Source organism: Manis pentadactyla, chromosome 4, assembly GCF_030020395.1.
Source record: "Manis pentadactyla isolate mManPen7 chromosome 4, mManPen7.hap1, whole genome shotgun sequence".
NCBI classification, from domain to species: Eukaryota; Metazoa; Chordata; class Mammalia; order Pholidota; family Manidae; genus Manis; species Manis pentadactyla.
Window position 1 is genome coordinate 46,072,760 of NC_080022.1, and position 27,052 is coordinate 46,099,811.

Genomic DNA, 27,052 nt, shown 5'->3' on the forward strand with positions numbered 1-27,052 from the left:
TTTGTTGATGTGGTGGATGATGTTGATGGACTTTCGAATGTTGTACCATCCTTGCATCCCTGGGATGAATCCCACTTGGTCATGGTGTATGATCCTTTTGATGTATTTTTGAATTCGGTTTGCTAATATTTTGTTGAGTATTTTTGCATCTACGTTCATCAGGGATATTGGTCTGTAGTTTTCTTTTTTGGTGGGGTCTTTGCCTGGTTTTGGTATTAGGGTGATGTTAGCTTCATAGAATGAGTTTGGGAGTATCCCCTCCTCCTCTATTTTTTGGAAAACTTTAAGGAGAATGGGTATTATGTCTTCCCTGTATGTCTGATAAAATTCTGAGGTAAATCCATCTGGCCCGGAGGTTTTGTTCTTTGGTAGTTTTTTGATTACCGCTTCAATTTCGTTGCTGGTAATTGGTCTGTTTAGATTTTCTGTTTCTTCCTGGGTCAATCTTGGAAGGTTATATTTTTCTAGGAAGTTGTCCATTTCTCCTAGGTTTCCCAGCTTGTTAGCATATAGGTTTTCATAGTATTCTCCAATAATTCTTTGCATTTCCGTGGGTCCGTCGTGATTTTTCCTTTCTCGTTTCTGATACTGTTGATTTGTGTTGACTCTCTTTTCTTCTTAATAAGTCTGGCTAGAGGCTTATCTATTTTGTTTATTTTCTCGAAGAACCAGCTCTTGGTTTCATTGATTTTTGCTATTGTTTTATTCTTCTCAATTTTATTTATTTCTTCTCTGATCTTTATTATGTCCCTCCTTCTGCTGACCTTAGGCCTCATCTGTTCTTCTTTTTCCAATTTCGATAATTGTGACATTAGACCATTCATTTGGGATTGCTCTTCCTTTTTTAAATATGCTTGGATTGCTATATACTTTCCTCTTAAGACTGCTTTTGCTGTGTCCCACAGAAGTTGGGGCTTAGTGTTGTTGTTGTCATTTGTTTCCATATATTGCTGGATCTCCATTTTGATTTGGTCATTGATCCATTGATTATTTAGGAGCGTGTTGTTAAGCCTCCATGTGTTTGTGAGCCTCTTTGCTTTCTTTGTACAGTTTATTTCTAGTTTTATGCCTTTGTGGTCTGAAAAGTTGGTTGGTAGGATTTCAATCTTTTGGAATTTTCTGAGGCTCTTTTTGTGGCCTAGTATGTGGTCTATTCTGGAGAATGTTCCATGTGCACTTGAGAAGAATGTATATCCCGCTGCTTTTGGATGTAGAGTTCTATAGATGTCTATTAGGTCCATCTGCTCTACTGTGTTGTTCAGTGCTTCCGTGTCCTTACTTATTTTCTGCCCAGTGGATCTATCCTTTGCGGTGAGTGGTGTGTTGAAGTCTCCTAGAATGAATGCATTGCAGTCTATATCCCCCTTTAGTTCTGTTAGTATTTGTTTCACATATGCTGGTGCTCCTGTGTTGGGTGCATATATATTTAGAATGGTTATATCCTCTTGTTTGACTGAGCCCTTTATCATTATGTAGTGTCCTTCTTTATCTCTTGTTACTTTCTTTGTTTTGAAGTCTATTTTGTCTGATATTAGTACTGCAACCCCTGCTTTCTTCTCACTGTTGTTTGCTTGAAATATGTTTTTCCATCCCTTGACTTTTAGTCTGTACATGTCTTTGGGTTTGAGGTGAGTTTCTTGTAAGCAGCATATAGATGGGTCTTGCTTTTTTATCCATTCTGTTACTCTGTGTCTTTTGATTGGTGCATTCAACCCATTAACATTTAGGGTGACTATTGAAAGATATGTACTTATTGCCATTGCAGGCTTTAAATTCGTGGTTACCAAAGGTTCAAGGTTAGCCTCTTTAGTATCTTACTGCCTAACTTAGCTCGCTTATTGAGCTGTTATATACACTATCTGGAGATTCTTTTCTTGTCTCCCTTCTTGTTCCTCCTCCTCGATTCTTCATATGTTGGGTGTTTTGTGCTGTGCTCTTTCTAGGAGTGCTCCCATCTAGAGCAGTCCCTGTAAGATGTTCTGTAGAGGTGGTTTGTGGAAAGCAAATTCCCTCAGCTTTTGTTTGTCTGGGAATTGTTTAATCCCACCGTCATATTTGAATGATAGTCGTGCTGGATACAGTATCCTTGGTTCAAGACCCTTCTGTTTCATTGTATTAAATATATCATGCCATTCTCTTCTGGCCTGTAGGGTTTCTGTTGAGAAATCTGACATTAGCCTGATGGGTTTCCCTTTATAGGTGACCTTTTTCTCTCTAGCTGCCTTTAACACTCTTTCCTTGTCCTTGATCTTTGCCATTTTAATTATTATGTGTCTTGGTGTTGCCCTTCTTGGATCCTTTCTGTTGGGGGTTCTGTGTATTTCCGTGGTCTGTTCGATTACTTCCTCCCCCAGTATGGGGAAGTTTTCAGCAATTATTTCTTCTAAGATACTTTCCATCTCTTTTCCTCTCTCTTCTTCTTCTGGGACCCCTATAATACGGATATTGTTCCTTTTGGATTGGTCACACAGTTCTCTTAATATTGTTTCATTCCTGGAGATCCTTTTGTCTCTCTCTATGTCAGCTTCTATGCGTTCCTGTTCTCTGATTTCAATTCCATCAATGGCCTCTTGCATTCTATCCATTCTGCTTATAAACCCTTCCAGAGTTTGTTTCATTTCTGCGATCTCCTTTCTGGCATCTGTGATCTCCTTCCGGACTTCATCCCATTTCTCTTGCGTATTTCTCTGCATCTCTGTCAGCATGTTTATAATTCTTATTTTGAATTCTTTTTCAGGGAGACTGGTTAGGTCTGTCTCCTTCTCTGGTGTTGTCTCTGTGATCTTTGTCTGCCTGTAGCTTTGCCTTTTCATGGTGATAGGAATAGTCTGCAGAACTGGGACGAGTGACGGCTGGAAGGACTTCCTTTCTTGTTGGTTTGTGGCCCTCCTCTCCTGGGAGAACAGCGGCCTCTACTGGCTTGTGCTGCGCAGCTGCGCGCAGACAGGGTTTCTTCTTCCTGCCCGGCTGCTATGGAGTTAATCTCCGCTGTTGCTGTGGGCGTGGCCTGGCTCGGGCAGATACTCCAAAATGGTGGAGTCGCGTTGGAGCAGGAGCGGCTGGGAGGCTATTTATCTCTGTAAGGGGCCTCCCTGCTCCCTGCAGCCCAGGGGTTAGGGTGCCCAGAGATCCCGGATTCCCTACCTCTGGATTAAGTGACCCGCCCTGCCCCTTTAAGACTTCCAAAAAGCACCCGCCAAAACAAAACAACGCCCACCAAAAAAAAAAGAAAAAAAAATTTTTTTAATTAAAAAAAAAAAAAGTTTTTAATTAAAAAAAAAAAAAAGGTGGTTGTTCGTTTTTCTTTATTCTGCGGTGCCAGCCTCAGGCCTCTGCTCACCGGTCTTTCTGCCCTGTTTCCCTAGTATTGGGGTCCCTATCCCTTTAAGACTTCCAAAAAGCGCTCGCCAAAACAAAACAGCAAAAAAGCAAAAAAAAAAAAATGGTCGCGCGCTTTTCTTATGCCCTCTGTCGCCCAGCCTCCAGTGCCTGCTCACTGTTCTTGCTGCTCTGTTTTCCTAGTATCGAGTGCCCTGCACTCTGGCCCGGATGGCTGGGGCTGGGTGTTCGGCAGCCCTGGGCTCCGTCTCCCTCCCGCTCTGCCTGCTCTTCTCCCGCCGGGAGCTGGCGGGAGGGGCGCTCGGGTCCCGTGGGGCTGGGGCTTGTATCTTACCCCCTTCGCGAGGCGCTGGGTTCTCTCAGGTGCGGATGTGGTCTGGATATTGTCCTGTGTCCTCTGGTCTTTATTCTAGGAAGGGTTGTCTTTGTTATATTTTCATAGATATATGTTGTTTTGGGAGGAGATTTCCGCTGCTCTACTCACGCCGCCATCTTCTGCCCCTCTCTGTAATATCATTTTAAATCAGGAAGTGATTCTTTGTACTTTGATTCTGTTTATCAAGATTGCTTTAGCTATTTGGGGTCTTCTGTGGTTCCATATAACATTAACTTTTTCTATTTCTATGAAAAATATCATTGGAGTTTTGATAATGATTGCTTTGAATCTGAAGGTTACTTTGGGTAGTATGGACATTATAACAATATTAATTCTTCCAATCCATGGGCATGGAATATCTTTCCACCTATGTCTTCTTCCATTTTTTCCATCAGTGTCTTACAGTTTTCAGTGTATAGATCTTTTACCTCTTTGGTTAAATTTATTCCTAAGTCTTTTGTTCTTGTTGGAATTTTAAGTGGGATTGTTTTCTTCATTTCTTTGATAGTTTATTGTTAGTCTATAGAAATGCAAATGATTTTGTACATTGATTTTGTATCCTGCAACACTATTGAATTTGTTGACAAAGTAATACTTCATTGTTATATCATTTTCTGAATGAATTCACTCACTTTTTGGTTGCCTTGTTTTCCAGTTCAAGCATATGGCAATAAAAAACAAAACACCCATTTATTTGGCTGTTAGTCTTTGGTCTTCTTACTTCTGTGATCTGGAAAGACCACATATGTTCTCAGTAGATAGTAATTTTCATTATCAAACAGGGCAAAGGAGGACTTGACCTCTTCTTCCCTTTTGTATTGATAAGGGGATTGCAGCACTGGCTTCTTTCATTGAGGCTATTAGGATTGAGGAGAGACATGTTAGGCTGCTCAGGCAAGTGTTTGTGTTTTGTGAAATTCCCAAAGGTGAATAATAAATTGCCTAGGCATCATGATATATACTTAGGTCACTTTAATTGAGTAGAAAGTCTCTGAAAATGGTAATGTTTTTCTGGAGTCCTGGAAGCATAATTTTGGAATGTTAGTAAGTTAGATGACTTGAATTTGATTTGATTTCTTCTGATTTATTTGTTTTATATCCAAGGAAAGTAACTTAAACCATTAAAGTTTTGAGATGCAATTTATTGCTTGGGAAAATTATGAAGATAATAACAATCTCCAGTGATAAGAAGCTCAGTTCTTCCTAGGTCAGCTCATTTCATGTTTGGATTGCTCTGCCCAGCAGGGGGGTGTGGTAGGGGAGGGAGGGGTGTATTATTATGTTGTGGCTAAACATGCTGCCTCTGAACTGAAGTGAGACAGCTTGAGATCACACATTGAGCCACCAATTACTGTGTCACCTTGCATACGTTATTTGACTTCTCTGCGTCAGGTCTCTCATCTGTACAGTGAAGGATAATAATACTTACAGAGTTGCGGTGTTTAGTGAGCAGGGCAGTTAGCACTTAGAATAATGCTTAGTACATAATAATAAATGTGATTGTCACATCTGTCATTTTTATTTAACGTATTTGTCACAGTGATTTGAAACTTGACTCCAATAAATATTTAGGAGATAATGTCACCTTACTCCTTGGATTCTAGCATATAGGCTGTGTGCCACCAAGTGAGATAGAGGACATAAGTTTGGTGGAGGAAGAGGAGAAGAATGCTGAATTTCATCCTGAACATGTTGAATTTGAGGTATTTGTGAGATACTAATATTGAAATACATGAATTTGAAGAAGGGAGCCAAGTTATTGCCATATGGGTGTTAATTAAAAATTGTGACAGGTGAATGAGATAATTTAAGGATCTACTTTGGGCCTAGATTGGAAACCTGGGGACACTAAACATTAAAGAACAGGTGGAGGCCATAAAGGAGACCATCTGAGAGGAGAACCAGGAGAGAGAAGTGCCACCAAAATGAGACTAATCAATGTTGTCTAATGCAACAGAGATTATAGTAATCTGAGAACTGACAATATACATGGCTTGATACTTAATGTGTCTTTTGTGACCCTTTGCAGTAGAGGAGTGGAGGCAGAAGCCAGGGAGCGGTGAATTTAGGGATGGTGCAAAGGGAGGAAGAGAAGAAAATAAATGTAGAGTCCTGTTTTGAGAAATTTTGATGAGATAAATGTTGGAAACTAGAGGAAGATACAGGATAAGTGGAAGACTTGGAGAAATGGATATTGATAGGCTGAGGAGAAGAAGTTATTAGAAAAGAACAAGGTCCAATATAAGGAGAGTGTAGAAAAGATGGGTTCTGGGGCACAAGTTGATGAGACTGGTTTTATACAGCAAGGCCAAAACAACTCCGAGACTGCAGGCAAGAGGAATGTGAATCTAAGTAAGCCTTTAAGATAGAGGAAATCACTCCTGATAACTTCACTTTCCCCAAAGAAATGAAAGGGAAGTTTGCTCAAAAGGGTCAAGGATTGAGCAGGTATTTTGCAGGGAATGGTGAAAGTTTAGAATAGTAATTGAGGGAAACAGGAGAGGGGGGGGGGCTGATAAATTCATCCTCCAATTGTAGGTGTTTTCATCTAATTAGTTATTTGAGGATATAACTAGTAGTGTGGATATGGTGAATGTGTTATCTGAAAGGGGAAAGACAGCTGCTTCGTTTAGTGTGAGATACATTTATTTAACATCTAGTATGTAAAAAACACTGTGCTACATACTTTCTGGGAGACTCAGATGAGTACTGACTGTCTTACTTAAGGAGGGTTTGAGCTAATAGCTCATGTCATATAATTTGTCTAAAGCAAAATGTTTATGATAGCTTAAAAGTAATAAATGACACATGAGCTTTATAAACATAGTAGGGTTTGAAAGAAGTAGAGATTCCATCAAATGAGGGAAAACAAAGGTTTTATAGAAAAGGCCAAAAAGTAAAGGTGGGGGACTACATGTAGAGTTTCTGATGAAATAGTAATGAAACTATGAGTTTTAATTTATTATAGCAATCATATATGCTTGTGTAATACAATGATTAACATTAACCAGAAGAGTAAAGAGATTAATAAAACATAATGATTCTATTCTATCCAAAAGATGTTCCAAATTGGATTATGTTTTGAAGTAGGAATATGGAATTCAATAATCCTTTCTAAAATATTTAATGTACATCTGTCCTAAGTAGGTAGGATACAGAGAAGACTAACATACAGTTTCTGTCCTCAAGGAGTACATACTCTAGTGGAAGAGATAGAAGTAAAGAGATTAACTTCACTGCTATGCAATAAATGATATAAAAATAGTAAAGAAATATGGTGTTAAAGTGGAAGGAAGCATTGAAGGGCCCCCACCCATAAGATGGCGAATTCCTGCTTCTCTTCCAGGTCCTCGGTTCCCGCCGGCGCCATCTGAACCCCAATCACCCCTCGCCCCCCTAATCCCAGCACCTAGCCAATAGCCACCAGCCCCATAGAAGTGACACCTCAATCAAATCATGCCCCTTCCTATATAACCCAGCACCTTTCCTTAATAAAGCGGAATTCTCCGGTGAATTGCTGCTGTGTGTTGCTCCTTTCCTTTCATTGGTGCCGAAACCCAGGAGACGGGACACCCCAACTGGGCCCCGTCTTCCCCCCGACACCAGCAGCAGCTTGCCCTCGTCCTCTTTTTCCGGCGCTGGTTCCTCACACTCACCACTCCTCTTTGGCCTTTGGGTAAGTTTTCCCCCAGAAAGGGCCGCTCTTCCCTGAGCTATCGCAGCGCTATTGACCGTGATCGTCCGGCAAGGCCCTGACGCTCGGGGACGAGGAGGGAACTCTCCCCGCCTTAGGCCTTCACGGCTGCGGCGGACCCTCAGCCCCTCCTCCAACAGCCATAAACGAGGTGACTCCTTTGCGGATGAGAACGCTCCCTTTCCCCCACCCTCCTCCTTTCTTTCTTTCGCCGAAAATTCCTTCCGCCAAAAACTCCTAGTACTAGGTTCCTCGTGACTCCAGCACTCTGCTTCTTAGAGAAGTCTGGGTGACGACCCACACTTCCTAAGAAACCGACTCGTATACGAGTTTCCGCAGACCCCCAAGGATCATCGGGGACGCCCTTTGTCTCCTTGTGGTCTGCTCCCAGTCCGAGGATCTCCGTTCACCTTCCCCTGTTTGTCTCCTTCTCTGTCCTTTAGCCATGGGGGCCTCCTCATCCCTCCCTGAAAGTTCACCTCTTGAATGCCTGCTCAAGCATCTAACTACCCTCTCCCTGACGCCTGATATAAAACCAAAACTTCTCCGCAAATACTGCTCCCAAGATTGGCCGACATACCCCCTAGACAATCACAACCAATGGCCAGCAGGGGGAACTCTTGATCCTAACATCACTCGCGATCTCCTTAACTACTGCCAGCGCCTGAAAAAATGGAAGGAGATTCCCTATACCAAAGCTTTCCGCCTCCTCCCCCTGCCTCCCCCCAAGTTCTCCTAGCCTGCAAGCCGTCTCCCCAACAAAAGCCTCCCTTTCACTCCCTTCCCCCTCCTACAACCCCTCCGCCCTCTTCCACCGTGGCCGCCGCCTCCCCCTCCTCTCCCACAACAGCCCCTCCCCCTTCCTCCGCCACCATCTCCTCCCCTACCTCACCCCCCTTGCAGTTCAAGCCTGAGCCTTTCAGCCCCCCTCCAACTAATTTCCAGGAGCCTCCTCTGTCTTTGCCGCCATCACTCTTTCTCCCCCACAGACTGAGCCTGAACCCTTCAGTCCCCCTCAGACTCGGTCCCGAGGGCCTCCCAAAATTATTGCCCCCCTTCGAGAAGTAGCAGGATCCGAAGGCATCGTGCGCATTCACGTCCCTTTCTCCTTAGGAGATTTAGCCCAACTTGAGAAACGCCTAGGTTCCTTTTCCACTGATCCCACGACATATACCAAGGAGTTTCAGTGGACCCTCCAGTCATACAGCCTCACACATCATGACATTTTCATGCTCCTGGCCAATACCCTCCTTTCTGAAGAGCACAGACGAGTTTGGGACTTCGCCCAAACGCACGCCACCGAAACCCACAGGACTGACCCCACCTATCCCCCTGGCCCCACTGCTGTCCCCGAACAAGACCCACACTGGGATTATAACACTGCCGTGGGTCTCCGCTCTCGAGATATTTTTGCCTCCTGCTTAATAGCAGGTCTGAAAAAGGCAGCTCGTAAAGTAGTCAATTTTCAAAAGCTCCCTCTGAGTTCTTAGACAGACTCACTCAAGCCCTATTACAGTATACCAGCCTGGACCCAGAAACACCTGATGGGAGACATGTCCTTATGACATACTTCCTAGCTCAAGGCTACCCCAACATTAAAGCTAAACTCAAAAAGTTAGAACAGGGCCCCGCTACCCCACAGACTGAGATCCTAACAGTGGCCTTTGAAGTCTTCCATAACCGGGAGGAGGGGAAAGAACGCCATAAACAAAAGGCTGATCAGGCCAATTTCCAAATGTTGGCCCAGCTGATAAAACCACAACCTGGGTGCCCTTCTACAAACAAGCCCCCCACAGGAGCTTGTTTCAAGTGTGGACAAGAAGGACATTAGTCAAGGGCTACCACCCCATGCCCCAGATGCCACAAAAAGGGCCACTGGGGGTCTGATTGCCCAACCACCCGAAGGGGAGGCTGGACGAACAACCCCCATCCTAAGCCCGCCGTAGTGGGGCTGGCAGAAGAAGATTGACGGGGCCCGGGGGCTTCTCGCCTGACCATTTCGATCACCAAACAGGAGCTCAGGGTTACTTTAATAGTAGACGGTCACCCCATCTCCTTCCTCCTAGACACAGGAGCCACCTTCTCAGTCTTGCGGGAATACCGGGGCCCTACCACGCCTGCCATTACTCCTATAGTTGGGGTAGGAGGTAAACAGATTTTCCCATTAAAGCCCCCCCCCCCTTTATGCACAATCCAAGACAATCCCATGCCTTTCTCCCACTCCTTCCTGGTTATGCCCCAGTGTCCCATCCCTTTACTAGGACAGGACATCCTTTCTCTCCTCCATGTTTCCATAACTATATCCACTCCCACAGCCCCCAGTACTCCCTTTCTGATGGCCCTCATAGCCGATGACCCCCCTCTACCCAATGAAAGCTCCAGTTCCGCCCTCATACACCCTGTAAATCCCAAAGTTTGGGACATTACAAGCCCCTCCGTGGCTCTATGTCCTCCTGCCTCTATCAAATTATGTGACCCCTCTCAGTATATCTGTCAGACCCAATACCCCCTAACCACTTCAGCCCTCATAGGCCTCCAACCCATCATTCAAGATCTTTTAAACAAAAATTACCTCAGACCCACTCACTCCCCGTTTAATAGCCCCATACTAGCTGTTAAAAAAACCAACGGATCTTTCCGCCTCGTCCAAGACCTTCGCCTCATCAACATGGCCATCGTCCCTATCCATCCCTTAGTCCCAAATCCATACACCCTTTTATTGCAGATCCCTGCCTCGGCCTCCCACTTCTCAGTCCTAGATCTCAAAGATGCATTTTTCTATCCCTCTGGACCCCTCCTCCCAAGATTTTTTTGCCTTCACCTGGACGGACCCATACACAAGACATTCTGAACAACTCACTTGGACAGTTTTGCCACAAGGCTTCCAAGATAGTCCCCATATTTTTGGCCAGGTCCTAGCTCAGGACCTCAAACAGTTTCATCATGATCACTCCGAGTCCACCTTATTACAATACGTGGACGATCTTCTACTCTGCAGTCCCTCGTGGGAACAGTCTCAACTTGACACTGCCTCCCTACTTAACCTTTTAGCTTCCAGAGGTTACCGGGTATCCCCCGTCAAAGCTCAAATCTCTTCCCCTTCTGTCACTTACCTCGGATTCCTTCTATCTCAACAGAGAAAGTCCATTACCTTAGACAGAAAACAGCTCCTCTCTGACCTGCCCATTCCCAAAACCAAGACAGAAATCCTTTCCTTTCTAGGCCTGGCTGGGTATTTTAGAGCATGGATCCCTAACTTCTCCCTGTTGGCAAGACCCCTATATGACCTCAGCAAGGGCCTCCCTGAAGAACCATTATCCTCCTCACCCCGACACTCCTTCATTAAGCTCCGTCGAGCCCTTGTAGAAGCCCCAGCTCTCCATCCTCCTGATTTGTCGAAGCCCTTCTCATTATACATTCATGAAAGGTCCAGTCAAGCTCTAGGAGTCCTAGGCCAACATTATAGCCCATCTTTTGCCCCAGTAGCTTATCTTTCCAAGCAATTAGACTCCACAGTTCGGGGATGGGCCCCCTGCCTACGGGCATTAGCCGCTGGACAGCTCTTGCAGAAGGAAGCTCATAAACTGACATTCGGGGCCCCCCTTACCATTCTGCCCCCACATCACCTAAAGGATCTCTTAACCTACAAAAGTTTACAGACTCTCCCTCCCTCCAGACTCCTGACCTTACTGTCCTCTTTCCTCCAAAATCCCGTTCACCCCCTTTGCCATCCATACCCGAATCATGACTTTTTCCTCCTTTACTGCTCCCTCGCTCTCTCTCGCTTTTTTTCCTCATTCCTATTGTCTTCCCCGCCACCCCAGCCTCCTTTGTATGGTGATTCAAAGTCAGACAGACTTACACACAGCATCAAACAAAAATTACTGCCCTCATTGACACATCAGACTGCCCTCTGAAAGGCTGCTCCGAGCCTTTATACCTCCACTTCCCTCCCTCCACCGAAGTGTTCACTAGCAGCTACCTTTATTCTCCCTACCTCTGCTTCCTCTATGACCAAAAACAAGCCTGTTGCAGGCAATGGCCAGACACCTACAGAGATGTGTCCCTACTGGTCTTCTGCCATTCACTACATGGGTAACTCCCGGTACCCACAGTATTACTCCTCCAACCCATTTTCTTCAATACTAACAAACCCCTTCCTCACCTGGCTGTGGCCCATTGCAGGCCCAATAATAATCATTCTTCTTGCCTGTCTCTTCTTACCTTGTATAGTAAAGTTTGTCAAATCCAAAGTCGGTAAAATCTCTAATCAAACTTTCAACCAGCTTTTACTCAGGAACTACCAGCTTTAGCCACAGAAGATCCCTCACCCTCATGTAACCTCCTCACCACACGCTGAGATGGACCCCTCTCTCCGCTGGAAACTGTTCCTGGAAACAATGGCCGCAGACGCCTGGCTTCTGGCACCCGTATCCTCTTGGCACCATTAGAATCAACAAGTCCTCGACCTATGGTTACAGGGAACCTTCATTGATTTCCAACCTGAAGAAGTCCACATCTACTTGTCCTTACTGTGGGGAGTCCTATCAACCCTTTCCTCCCAGTCCTAAAGTCCTCACTCCCTTCTACGCCCCCGTTCAGCAGGAAGCAGTCAGAGAGAAAGCAACGTCCACAACCCCATAGAGGAGAAAGGGGGGAATGAAGAGCCCCCACCCGTAAGATGGCGAAATTCCTGCTTCTCTTCCAGGTCCTCGGTTCCCGCCGGCGCCACCTGAAGCCCAATCACCCCTCGCCCCCTAATCCCAGCACCTAGCCAATAGCCACCAGCCCCGTAGAAGTGACACCTCAATCAAATCATGCCCCTTCCTATATAACCCAGCACCTTTCCCTAATAAAGCGGAATTCTCCAGTGAATTGCTGCTGTGTGTCGCTCCTTTCCTTTCAAGCATGAAGACATGATTATGTTGCTATGACAGCAAGTTTTTTTCCTTTTTCTTTTTTTTAGTTGGAGAACATCAATTAACAGGCCATAAAGTGGCCGTTAAAATATTAAATAGACAGAAGATTCGCAGTTTAGATGTTGTTGGAAAAATAAAACGAGAAATTCAAAATCTGAAACTCTTTCGTCATCCTCATATTATCAAACTGTAAGTATTTTTGTACCTAATAATACAAAAGAGAAACTGTCTTGAAATGTTTTTTATGAATTTACAAATTGTTTATCTTCAGTTAACCTTTTCTAAAACTATAGTTCTTTTTTCATATTTATGTTCTGTGTTAATTCATTTAACCTCCATCAATCTTTTTTTTTGTATACTTTTGGTTTATAATTAAGTCATCGTTCCAAAATTAGTACTGTTTTCAGGTGATGAATGTAGCCTTGGAAGTTGACTTTTATCTTTAGTATTCACTTTGAAGGTCATTTAGGACTTCGACATTCCTAGATTCACTTTGTAATTTTTTTCTAGTCACTTTTCATTAACATATGAAGTATTTTCTTTCTGGAAAAGGTGGAAAGATTGTGAACTATATTACTTGCAAAACTGCAATTATTGCTATAATTACTGACAGTAAAGTTCTTAGGAAGGCAAATGAATTTATTTTTGATAAGACAAGTTACAAACATAAAAAATAAGTAAATAGATTAATAAATAAGTGAATTAATTGAAAGATAAATAATTGAAGTTGATTAGACCCATAGAAAATTTAGACATTAAACATGCAACAGTATTCCTTTAAATAACTTCACATTACAGTTTAATATTTATTGAGGAAATTTAATATGCTGAACACCTGAAAATTGTCTTTATTTTTATCCTAAAGCTTGGATAGTATTTTATAAAATAAATGTTAATTTTACTTATTGAGTCCCTGATAATGGCTAGAAACTGTATTGAGCATTTTACATATGTAATCTCACTTCCTCTTCATGTTAAGCCTATATAAGGTAGGTATTATTATCCTTAACTTATAGATAAGGAAATTGCATTATCTAAAGAGATAGTATCAGCAACTTGTCCAAGGTTAAATATCTGGTAATTGAGTTCATATCTGCCTCCAAGTCTCTACTCCAGCATTCCAGCCTTTCTCGAAAGTGGGATTTCTATAAATACCTTTCAAAGGAAAAATAAGTTCATGGATCCCTGGTTTTTATTTTGAAAATGCTGTTACTTAAGTATATAGAAACAAAGAACTAGGTATAAACTCTATATGCTTATAACTTCAACACAGTTATGAAACCAAAACAATTTCACAATTTAAATACAAATAAGACAATTAAGTCAATGAAATTTGAAGTAGTATTTATAGTATAATGTGACAAATAATGGTGTTTCTTTCTTCTAAAAATCATGGTTCCCTTTGTTCCCCACCTCATTCTGGCTAATTGAAATTTTATTAGTTGAAGTTTTGTTGTAATTTTGCTGTAATTTTTCAGTCTCAGATTATTCCAGTTTTGGTCCAAGCTGCTCAACTTATTTAAAAGTGCTAATACATGTTTTACTTAAATACCTACTTTGTTATAGATACTTTGCTAGGTTTATACTCATTAATCAAATAATAATAATAATAAATGTATTATTACAAACCGAGGTACATGCTTTGATGCTAAGGGAATGCTTCTGTGAGAGCAAAAAGGACCTGACCTGGACTTAGAGGGTGACCTTTAACCTGAGATCTAAAGGATGACTAGTAACCAGCTAAAGGGTAGAGAACAGGTCATGGTATGGGATTCAGGTTAGCAGAGGCAGCTTACATAAAGGAGCTGTGGCAGGAGGCAGTACAGCATGACTAATATAAATAAAACTATTATATTGATGGACTCAAAGGTAAGACAAAACTGCAGAGATAGGCAGGGGCCTGATTATTCAGGACCTAAGAACATTGGGAAAGCCCTGAAGATTTTTAATTATGAGAATAGTAAAGAACTTACCTGTATTTGAAAAGAGTATTTGTTGAATGTATGTCTTCCTGGATAGACAGTAGGCTCTGCAAGTGTAGGGAGGAGCTATTGATCTCACCAAGTGCAATATAAGTAGGTAGGTTTTCAATTTAATATTTATTGTCATCATTTCATAGCTCAGTGTTTGGCGCAGTAAGTGCTTAGTAATGTTAGCTGTGGGTTTCATTGCTCTTGATTGGCCCTTATGTCATGTGGACAGTGGCTGCTGTGGAGTGAGAGGTTTCATGGAATAGTTCAGTCTGACAGTATCTAATGAAGACTTGTGATATCCTTGGAGAAATGAGCACTAAATTTATTAGAGTTTCATCACTCCTTTTCTCTTATGCCCCAAAGATGTACAGAGCAGAAAAGTGATTGAGAATTCTGTTATTGAATCAAATTAGCCTACAGTGAGGTGAGTAGGTACTCCTGCTCTACACTATTCATTTTATTCAGTTAGAGTTTAGTGCCTGTTAGGATTGTTTTTATAGAGCCATTTCTTCTTGAGTGTTGAGGTAAAATTCCCTTTTCACAGTTCATTTGAAGTAGTCTTAACCTTATTCCTCAGATTATTTTATATAAAATGAGGTACCTTGTCATTTTTCATCCCAAAGACTAAAGATTGCTATTAGAAATATTTCTTCTACAAATCTATAACCATTTTCAATACTATAGCTTTAATATTTTACTTTTTCCAAGTGTTTCATTTATACTTGATAAGTCCTTTAATTTTTACATGTCCTTTCTGAAAATCTGTATAGTATGTAATTATATCACCAACTACCTTGCCATTTCCTCTGTCCTTCCCAATGGGGAATAGTAACTAGAACCATCATCTAGCGCATGCTTGCTTTTGTGCACATTAATAAAAGGTACCCATCCTTGTGGACTAATTATCTAAAGGTTCCCCTGCTTCTGAGTCCAGGTATTCTGCTTAAAGGATGGCATCTGGGCCACTTTTCAGCTCCTACCTGTACTTTCCACTGGGTGAATTTAAGCCATGCAAACACTACACAGCTATACTTAAGCAGCCCTAAAGAGTAATTCAGTATAAATTAGATACTGCTCTTGATGACCCAAATTACAGATAATCCTTTACAAACAAAGCAAATCTATTTTAACAAGTAGAACAATTGTTCATTTATATGTGTTAAATACAACCTTCAGTTAAACAATATATTTAGTTTGTTTTCAAAACATTGGTAAAATTATGGTATGTATATGGGGAGAAGTTGTTTATTAGGAATATTTTTATTTTGTCAAATAGCAGTTAAGACTTTATACTTTTTTAATGTGCTCAGCTTTGGGTACCTAGAAATACACACATACATACATACATATTTATTTAATTTTTTATTATGGAAGTTTTTTTTAAACATATGCTCTAAAGTAATGAAGCCACATGTGCCTGTCATTCAGCTTCGACAATTGTCAGTGTATTGTTTTATCTACTTCCTCCCACTTCTCCCACCCCAAATTATTTTGATGCAAATGCTAAAGATTGTGTTATGCTAAATATAGTCTTTAAACTGTTCAGTGTCCGCTCTGGAGGGTAAAGACTTTTTATTTTAATAACACAAGCACAGCTCATTATCAGATCTAAAAAATAAAAACAATTAACAATATTATCAACCAGCCAGCCAGTATTCAGACTTCCTTCATTGTTTCATATGGCTTTTAAAGTTGGTTTGTTTGAATCAAAATTAAATCTATACAACATAATCGGTCAATTTGTCTCTTGATTACGTTTAATGTGTAGCTTCCCCTTCTCCTTTTTTTTTCCTTGCACTTTGTTGAAGAAAGGGTCATTTGTCCACTTTCTGAATTTTGTTGGTTGTATTCCTATAGTATTATTTAATCATTACAAGAATTTTTAAAATTAATGAGTAAATATATGATACCGCATCTCCATAGAATATAAACAAATCTCTGTTTAAATGGAAAAACTAATGCTTAACATAGTTGTTGAAGAATGAAGGATTTCAAAGATTTTGTAAACATAGGAGGATCTGAAGGAAGGTCCATAAGCCTCAGAAAGTAGTTGAATTTTGTAAAGCTCTGTTATAGATCTGTGATTGTTTTGGTACTATATAATTTGCTGCCTTAAAACTATTGTAAAATACTGGAATATAAAATTAGAGCAAGAACTGATATAGTAGGTTGATTTTTTTATTAAAGTAACATTTTTATTAACTTCTTTTCATTTATAAAAAAGATACCAGGTGATCAGCACTCCAACAGATTTTTTTATGGTAATGGAATATGTATCTGGTGGTGAATTATTTGACTACATCTGTAAACATGGACGGGTGAGTAACCTACTATCTAATATAATAAACCCCTAAGCTAAAAAAAGAGGAAAGTAGCAGGAAATAGTAAACCATAAAGATATCTTCAAATTAGGGTTGCTTCTGCAGTGATGCCCAACTAAGCATAAACAAATTATATCAATTTTTGTTCTTAAAGATTATACCTTTTGAAATAGTGATTTTAGGAAATATGTTCCACTTAATTGCCAGCCAGCATGATGCCTATGCTTTTCAAAATGAAAAATCACTTCCATAATATCATGTTGAAGCTCTAATTACTTCCTTTTCTTAGGACTTTCACATAAGTTTTGTTTTAGATTACCTTTTGTTGATTCCCCAGAACACTGTGCACATTTAATATTATTAATTACAAATTGAATATTTTTAATTTCAAATTAACTAACAGCAAAGAAAAACCTGTTGATTGATATGTTGAGCTTTAATGAAAGTTTTTGGTTTGTTTATTTGATTTCTTGAGAATTCTAACATGATTTGTTGAGAATTCTAACATAATTCTAATGAGCTTACTCCATTACATTTTGGTTGATTATGGAATAGAAACCCTTGCTATACAGACGTCCCAAATATTCTTAGCACAGCTTCTTTTATATTTGATAGGTTGAAGAGATGGAAGCCAGACGGCTCTTTCAGCAGATTCTGTCTGCTGTGGATTACTGTCATAGGCATATGGTTGTTCACCGAGACCTGAAACCAGAGAATGTGCTGTTGGATGCACACATGAATGCCAAGATAGCAGATTTTGGTAAATCACTCAAGGGTTGCTCAGAAATGTAGTAGCTGCACATGTACTAGCTGCCTTGCAGAGTACACCAGTAACAGCTCTTAAAGAACTAAGAACCCCCAATTTCAACATTGTAAAGCCTTTATAATGGAAAGGGATTAGTTGCACAGTCTCCTCACTAGCTTATTCTATTCATTTAAACACTTTGGAAAAAATGCAGAATCTTGTAGGGATGTTAGAGGACTGGTGTCAAGGTAAATCCATTCAGTCTACCTTTTCTCCAAAGAAATGATACCTACCCTTATTTTTTTCTTTTTTTTTTGGAGGCAACAAATTCTTGAAAATCTAATGGAAATGGTACTTCCCTGATGAATGTACTTAACCTGAGGCACATGAAAATTTGTATGCAGGTTAGGAGGTTTATAGTCTTTCTGGATTGATTGAGGCAGGTGTTAGTGGGTCTCAGGGTAACATCTAACAACTTGATAAAAGAATAGGAGTTTTTGTCAAGTGTAAGAGAAAATTTAAGATGTACTTTTTATGCACCAAACACTTATTGGAGTAAACATACCTGGAAAGGGTGCCATAGTGTTCTATTTAGGAAAACAATTAGGAAGTGAGAGATTATAGAAATAAAGATAGAAAGGTGCCAAAGTTCAGCGCTGCTTATTCAAAATTTTTCTCTATCCTTGTCTTTAAAAACCAGGACACTAGTTCACCTATTTCTCTTCCTTCTCTCTAAACCACAAAACTCACATAGAGATAGAGTTTCACTAAGTTTTTAATTTGATAGATTCTTTTTTCTGTCTTGAATTAAAGCTTTCCAAATTAAAAACTTTTGAAGCATAATCTGTATAGATTGGAGCCAGTCTGATTTCTGTTAGAGATTTTTTAAAGAAGGTTTTGAAAGCATAGTATAAAAAAGTAATTGTCTCTATTTTATTTCAGCTGTAAAAATGGGTAAATAATGTTTTGATACTTCTATGTTTGGAAAGTTCATATAATTTAGAATAGCATCATATTTGTGAAGTAAATCAACATTTTTATTTGGAAAAGTAATTTAATTCCAATCATATGTGTGATGTGCTTTTGATTTCTTTGTCAGTGTAAACACTGCAATGGTTTCTTTGTAGTCTAATAAGTGCTTTCTATTGCTTTTTTTAGTAATTGAAAAATATATAGGGAGCATTAAAGACTTGATCTTTTTCCTCATGCATTATCTATATTTACTTTTAAAAATGTCTAGCACCAGGTAAACATTACTCTTATTCACAGGATTATCTAATATGATGTCAGATGGTGAATTTCTGAGAACTAGTTGTGGATCTCCCAATTATGCAGCACCTGAAGTCATCTCAGGCAGGTAATAATATACCAGTGAAGAGTAAGCTTTTTATAATCTTTTGTTCATTTTAATGACATTTAATTATAATTCTCTTTAGAAGATCAGATTTTTAGCACAGTAGAAACAAATTATACCTTTAATTTTTCCATTTTTGAAGAATGATTATATTAAAAATTTTAGAAACATTTGATTTAGGTTTTGTAATGAATGTATTTGAGTTTTTCCATTATGAAAATGAAACCTTGATTTTTTTTCATTTTAGAACAGTGTACATAAGAGAGTAAGTATCTGCTAAACATGGTCCTTTAATACTACTTTACATATTCTTTTATAAAGAATTCTTGAGGAAGAATGAGGTTTTTGAGGGATAACATTATTGTTGAAATAAAACTATACACGTGGAGATTGTATGATTACTTATATAACTTACTTGTTCGTACATTTTTAAATGTTTATCAGATTGCAGTAGTAAACTCGAGTCTTTCTACAGTGACCCGTGTCTGATTTAAAAATCTTTATAGAATGGTAAGGTATTATTGGAAATGGTATTATTGCAGAAGCAGATGTAGAAGTTTGAACAATACAGCAAATGATATAAATAATGTGCAGCAATTTTTATTGAAATTAGAATATTCTTTTAATTGGAATTATAGATATTTATTTTGTTATCTCAGACATGGGTTTGAGTTTGTTAATATGCTGTTAGGGGAATTTTAGTAGATAGAAAGATAGAAAAGTGAGAGAAAAAAGGAGTCATATTCTAGGCATAGGTTATTTGGAGCAAAGATAATCTGAGGCCTTGATCTAACAAGTGATTAGAATGAAAGTAGTACTCAGGATAATATGATACAGGAGAAATACTGTCAAAGAGAGTGCTATAGGACTAGTTGGGCACTTTAATGTTTCAGAAACTCTTTAAAATAGGTGTGTCAGGCATAAAAATTCTATTATATATGCATTTTCTTTATTGTGGTATTTAACAGTAAAAAGATTTGTAAAAAGCAGATACACTGTAGTATTGTTTTTTCAAGTTTATGGTCTTCTACTTTGATGTTTACATCTAAAATCAACCAAAGAAAGTTTTATATTTTTTAATTAGTCAATTAGTATGTTCAGTTATGTGCATTTGTGATAAATAAAAGTACTATTTTTTCTTGGAAAACTTGAATAGTAATTGCTTAGGTTAATTATTTTCTATGGGGAACAACAATTGAGTGTTGGGGAGTGGCCGTGGATTTCATTAAAGACCTTGGAAATCAATATATACCAAGTTGGTACTGTGTATACATAGAAGCGCAGGGTATGCTATCTGAGAAGAAGTGACACTTGCATTTCAGGTTTATGTTGTCATCTTTTTTCTCAGATTGTATGCGGGTCCTGAAGTTGATATCTGGAGCTGTGGTGTTATTTTGTATGCTCTTCTTTGTGGCACCCTTCCATTTGATGACGAGCATGTACCTACATTATTTAAGAAAATCCGAGGGGGTGTTTTTTATATCCCAGAATATCTCAATCGCTCCATTGCCACTCTCCTGATGCATATGTTGCAGGTTGACCCCTTGAAAAGAGCAACTATCAAAGACATAAGGTGATTTATTCTTTTTGTAATGATATGTATATTTTCTAGTATTAATAATAGTACCACTAATTAACTGCCTGTTTTATGTTAGGCTCTGTAACACTATACTTCATAAGAATTTTACTTCTCCTTATTACAAACCTGATCATGTCACTCATTTAAATATGTCAGATTGTTTCCCAAAGTTTTTAGCTTAGGTAGCAAAGCACATGAGGCTCTTCTTAGTAAAGCTCCACTGACTTCTGAAGCCTCATTTCCTGCCCTCACCACCAGGCCCCAGTACCTGTGCTTCAGTCACATTGAAGCCATTTTTCCTTGTTCTTCAAACATTTATTTTATGCTTTCATGTCTTTGCTTCTATTATTCCCTTTGCCTCTGATGCCTTTTCTGTCTTTTTTGACCTGATAGATTTCCATTCATCCTTTAAAACTCTGCTTACATATCACCTCCTTGTGAAATCACTTCTGATTCCCCTAGGCAATGTTAGTTACTTCTACTTCTGTGATTTCCACATTTTGTTTATGCTTTCATTTTTTCATTCTCTTTTTGTAGCCAGCTATTCCTCAGTGTGTCTTTCTCCTGTCTTAAATCATAAGTATGTAAGGCTAAAGAGAGTGTCTTACTCATCTTTGTATATGTAGTGCTAGGAGACCTAGGAATATAGTTTATGCTCAGAAAGTATTTGAATACATGTCAAATAGAAAAACAGGGTGAGATTTATGTATTTCACATGTGATTGATGAAATAAAGCATTAAAAAAGTTTTCTAAGATTCTAAGAATCCAAAAATAGCTGCTTGTGGTTTGCTGTGAAGGGTTTCCTATTATCTGAGAAACTTTGGAAAGTGCAGCTGCTGGAGTAACTTCGAGTATAACATTTATAAGCACACACAACCCAGGATGATTCATTGCCTTCTGCTTACATTTTACTTAATCATGTCATGTTTCTTAGAGGCTTTTTATTCTAACCCAACCTTTCATCAGGTATTTCTTTACAAACACATTCTTTTGACATCTTCCCAGAATCCCTCCCCATCTTATGAAGATAAGCCAGGATGACCTGTGACTCTTGGAATGTTTAAAAATGGTGGGCATAGTTGTTGTGACTGCTGTTGATCTCTTTTCCAAGCAAGAAGTGATTCTTTTTGCGTTTATGTACTGTTTTCTTACTCCATGCCATTCTTCAATGTTCTGGGCCTCACATAATATGTACAATTGTAAATTAGAGCCAGATTTAGTTATGGAAATAGATTTAGCAGGAAAAACCTTTTTTGTTTACAGTTCTTTATAGTAAATAGTTCACTTAATTGGCTTTATCTTAGAAAATTAGATTGCTGATGTACATATTTGCACCTGTTTATATCAGCAGATACATTTAAAAAAGTAAAAATACTGAGTACTGTTAATTTAAAACAGACATTTATATATTTGGAGGCTTTAGAAGAAAATATAAAAGTCTACTAGGATGAGTTAATTTACACATAGGTAAGGGTTATAAAATAGTGGCATTCTTATCCGTACTTAATACAGTAACTTGAATTTGTAGTTTTCATTATTTTTTTGTCATCCAAATTCAGTTTTTTAATGTTTTTGGAATTCTTGATTTGATAATATATGGTTCAACAGGGAAAGAATTACTGATTACTAAGTAATTATTATATACAAGGCATTTTGCTGGATTCTTGACATGTCATTGCATCGATTCTTAATAGATAGCTGTTATTCTCATTTTGACAAACCATTAAACTGAAGCTTAGAAAGACTGTTGTGATTCATTTATGTATTTCTTTGCCCTTACTAAATTTTAAGTTCCTTTAAAATAAGGACCAAGTATTAACCTATACCAGGCATTGTGTATTTGATATGAATTAACTGTTGAGTAAATCTGTGTCTGTTAAGAATTATGTAGCTAAGAGCAGAAGCGGGGCTTAACTAAAAAATTGCTCAAATTCAAAACCTATACTATTTCCACTAATCCAAATTGCCACATTAGTTCTATGACATCTGTCCTTCATTCAGTATACCCTAATATTTTATATTTGTTATGCTAAGACATACTTAAAGGTATTTCTGTTTAGATCTTGTTTTTCTTACAAGATAGTAAGCCGTTTGAGGTTAGGAAATTCATCAACATTTATTCATTAATTTAATTACTTTGGCTTTTATTCACTCAACAAATATGTATTTAGCATTTACTCTGTGCAAGTTCCTATGACAGGGGCTGGGAATATAGTCATAGACAAGACAGACATTGTCTTTATGAAATCACATGTCTGTATTTTCTCAAATGCCTTAAGCATCATATTACTATTAATATTACTGTGTTTAAAAGTTAACGGTCTGAAGTTCAATTGTCTAAGTATGAATCTTGATTCTTCTGTTTATTTGCTGTTGACATATTATTCTATTTGTCCCTTAGTTACATTATATATAGTAGATTTGTTAGAAGGATAGTCTTTGGTTGACCATGTGAATTTACTGTTTCTGTAGTTCTAAAACAGTTGAGTATCAGAAACTTCAAGTAATCAACTTAATATAATTAAAGCTCTTAAAACAATGTCCAGCACACAGTGTTAGCTATTAATATTATTTTTAAGTGAATATGTAAGAACCTTTTGTACTTAAAGAAGTTTGGACACATTGTAAAGTTTCTGAAATCTGACTGATAGTCTTTATAACCTGTTTAGTCTTGAGTCATGTATCAAAATCAGGTATCAGGTAGTAATGATAGAAAGATATAATTTCTGGTGGCTGTGCAGTAACCCTTGTGAAATGAATTGATTTTGTCTCAGGCGAACCTTAATAAACATCTTGGTTACTTCTTACCTTGACAGAGTTATTAGAAATTGACTCCTGAAAATAAAAAGCTAGAAGTATGGCTTTTTAATTAACAGTATTCTTATTATAGTTATTGGTCCTTTGTCTAAATTAATGAATTAGAAATGAAAGTTCAGATTATTTCCCGATTTATTTCTTGAACATTTATTGATTGATTTAATTCACATACCATGAATTTGTCCCTTTAAATTATGTAATTCAGTGGTTTTAGTATATTTACAAAAGCATACAGTCATTACTGAAAGAAAAAAGAGGGGATAGATGAAAAAAAAAGAGGGAATGTGAACTCAACAGTCCAATCAGGTTTATTGCTACACCTCAGAGGGACCCCTCTCTCTGTCCTGGCCAGCAGAACAATGGAAAAGGCCTCTAACAAACAGGTCAAGAGGCTTTTTATGGCCAGGGTTTTGGTGGGCTTTTGAGGGGAGGAGTCAGGGGAAAGGTGGGCTTGTGGCTTGCTGATGTGTCCTCTGGAGAATGCCTGTAGCCTAGGTAAGATGAAACCTAGGTCTCTCTGAAATGGTGGGTGGGCTCATTTAAAAGGTGGTATGCAGGTCCGGATTCTCTCAATTACCATTATCTAATTCCAGAACATTTTCATCATGGCCAAAAGAAACTCTATGTTCATTAGTAGTCACTACCCATTTCTCCCTCCTTTTAGCCCCTGACCTAACCTACTAATCTTCTGTCTGTCTGTATAGATTTGCCTATTCTGGACATTTTATATAAATGGATGTAGCCTTTTGAGTCTGGCTTCTTTCACTTAGCATATAATGCTTTCAAGGTTCTTTCATGGGGTAGCATGTATCAGCACTCCATTCCTTTTTTGCTTGAAAAATGTTCCATTGCATGGATATAGTACATCTTATCTATCCATTCATCAGTTAATGGGTATTTGTTTTCACTTCTTGGCTCTTAAGAATAATGTTGCTGTGAACATTTATCTACAAGGTTTTGTATGGTTGTATGTTCTCATTTCTCTTGGGCATATGCTTAGAGTTTGTAATTGTTGTATGTTGCTCTTGTTTGTTTAGTGAATTTAATGAACTCATTCCATTAAGTCTGTATTCATTGTCAGCTTGGCCACCGAAGTCTCTGCTTGGTTGACTTAATGATCAGCTAATTATTAGGTGGAAGTTTCCTTAAATGCCTTGATCTAGTAAGTCTTCCAGCCTTTGTTGAGGGACTGTGTGTGTATGTTCGGCTATGCCTTCAGTGCTCCAATAATAAATTAACAATTCTGCCTTAGTCTTCACTTCCTCCTAGAACAGAAGCTCAAAGTTAGCCAGTGATTAGAAATTATGGCTTCTCTTGGACCCGCACACAGCCCTGCATATGTACATGGCCTTTTTGAAAATGAGGAATATATCAGAGGAAGACCCCTTATGGAACTCTTATTCCCTAACTTATCTTTTTAAGTTTTGTGGTCAGTTTTGTGTTTACTCTGACCCTTGCTGCTTTAGGCAACTGGGATGGATGTTAAGTAGTTGCCATTGATTGTTTTTGACAAATGTCCTGGGGTGAAGGCTGTTTGCTGTAGGGGAACTCTTAAGTCAGGTCAGATAAAGATAAGGCTTGTGAGTAGAGGTTTACAGAGAACTGCTAGACATGCCAAATGACAGTTCTCTGGGGATAGGACTTTTTGAGAACTCTAAACCTATTCTGCTCCACATCTTCCACCAGTGATTGCTTGGCTGCTAGATTTCTGGGCTGCTATGATTGTGAGGCTGTTGGTTTTCAGTGGGGAAAGGAGATAGATAAAGGACAACTTAAAACATTGCAAATCTCTCTGTTCTTACTGAGAGTCAGCTGTTTTTCTTGAAAAACATTCCTCAGGTTGTTGCAAGCCTTTCGTTAATTTTTAGGGTTCTGGAAAAGTTGTTTTTGACAATTTTTGCTCGTTATATTATTGCTTTTATGGAAGAGTGAATTTTTGGAGTTCATTCAAAAGTGCTTATGTTTCCTATTTGTCACTGATATTTTAAAAATGTTGGACGTACCACATCATTTCTTCTATCTTTTGAAAAAATTAGTATGTCATTTTTATTACTAAACATTTATTAGGTGCTTATTATCATGAACATAGCAATAAGTGCATTAGTGAATTTGTGTTTTCTTCATACTTAATGTCTCTGTTCATCACTTATTCTGCATTTATTGAGCATTTGCTCTGTACTGGGTAATGGAGTACTGCTAAATAAGGCATGTTTCCTGTTTGAAGGAGCTCCCAGTTTAGTGGGGAAGATTAAGGAAAAATCAACAACTATAAGACAATGAGTATTATAATAGAAAGATCTATTAGAAGCTTTGTATTTCATCTTTGTATTTATCCTCAGGGCCTGGCACACCATCATTTCTCACTTGGACTATTTGCCCTAGCCGCTTCCTTCTCCTCTTCCTCCTTAGTCTTACCTTATCAATTCAATTTCTGTATCAAAAGCAAAATGATCTTTACAGAATGCAAATTAGATTTTGTTTCCCCTGTCTCTTTAAAGTCTTTCAGTGATTTTCATCAACAATAGGTTCAAATCCCAAAACTTTTCTTAAGAAATATCTGATACCTTTGCCACTCCAACCTGTAACTCATTATGCTCTCATGATAGTTGTTTCAATTCAGTTCCCTGAAAATGGCAAAACTCTTCTTGTTTCAGCGTCTTTGCATATATTATGTCTTCTGAGAATGTTCTTCAGTTCTTACATGACTTATTCTGGTATCTGCTTAAATATTAATCACAATGGCTTCCCATTCTTAACTATGCACACTCATTTTACCTTGTGCTTTCCACTCACAATCTTTCTCACAGGAGTTTCATATCTGTATCTTTTTTTTTTTCATATCTGTATTTTTGTTAACTATATTTTTATATTTGTTTAATCTGTATTCAACCAGAATATAATTTCTCTTAGGAGTGTCCTTTTGCCATAGTATGTCATTAGTAAATTTCATAAATGAATTAATCATTCAGTAGAAAGCACTTAAGTACAATATATATTAGATGAAAAGGAGTGGGATAGTCTAGGGTAGCAGTCATAGTCTAGGTATTAACATCATGTGCACAGACTCAGAAATGTGGGAAAATAAGATTTAGGAGACTGGTACTCAAACTTTTTGGCTTTAGTACCCCTTGACAGTCTGAAAATTGAGGGTTCCAAAGAGTTGTGTATGTAGTTTTTCAAATGCAGGTTATACCTATCAATATTTACCATATTAGAAATTAAAAAATGAGAGAATTTTAAAAATATTTAATTCTCTTAAAAATAAGATTAAACCTATTACCTATTAATTTAAATGATAATATCTTTTATGAAAAAATTTAAAAATGGTCACCAGTGGCATATTTTTCAGATCTTCTTAGTGTTTGGCTTACTCACAGATAGCAGCTAGGTTCTCCTATCTACTCCTTCACTCTGTCTGTTGCAGTATGTTGTATTGAAGAAAATCTGTCCTGAGATAAATGGTTGGGAAAGGGACAAACATTTTATAGCCTTTCAGATAGTTGTGGATGGTCCTCTTTGGTATTAAACTAAAGCTTAACATAATAGTTGCAATATCAAATTAGAAAACATACCAGTGAACTTTTTTACTTTATTCCGTTAAAATTCACTGGTTTATTTTGCATGGATCTTCTACATGATAACATCTATGCTTCTATAACATCATGCATTGGTCACTTGGAAAATGTTCTGTTAAGGAATTAGACAGCTTTTCCAAATAGTGACACATTTCATTATATAATATAAACATCATATTATTATCATCACTGTTATCAGAAATTTTTTAATTATTGGGACATTGTCAAAATCACGGATGCAAATACCAATTATATAAAATTCTAAAATTTTGCTTGAAAGCTTGAATTTTATCATTGGCAAATAGTGCCAGATGTTTCCCATGAAGTAACAGGCTCATTTTGTTATTGAGAAAATGTTA

At 38.3% G+C, this 27,052-nt stretch overlaps 1 protein-coding gene across 2 annotated transcripts in view; it reads left to right on the forward strand.

Moving 5' to 3' along the window:
- The window catches only part of PRKAA2 (protein kinase AMP-activated catalytic subunit alpha 2), a 65,967-nt gene that overhangs the window by 28,001 nt on the left and 10,914 nt on the right, over positions 1–27,052 (forward strand). Inside the window, exons 2-7 of one of the 2 annotated variants that reach the window (XM_036911214.2) lie at positions 5,320–5,418; positions 12,376–12,517; positions 16,526–16,619; positions 17,238–17,382; positions 18,637–18,724; positions 20,070–20,294. In XM_036911214.2, the coding sequence (XP_036767109.1) occupies positions 16,560–16,619; positions 17,238–17,382; positions 18,637–18,724; positions 20,070–20,294 (518 nt within the window). In that variant the 5' untranslated portion in view covers positions 5,320–5,418; positions 12,376–12,517; positions 16,526–16,559. The remainder of the gene's footprint in view (positions 1–5,319; positions 5,419–12,375; positions 12,518–16,525; positions 16,620–17,237; positions 17,383–18,636; positions 18,725–20,069; positions 20,295–27,052) is intronic. The other variant, XM_036911213.2, reaches the window with a different exon arrangement.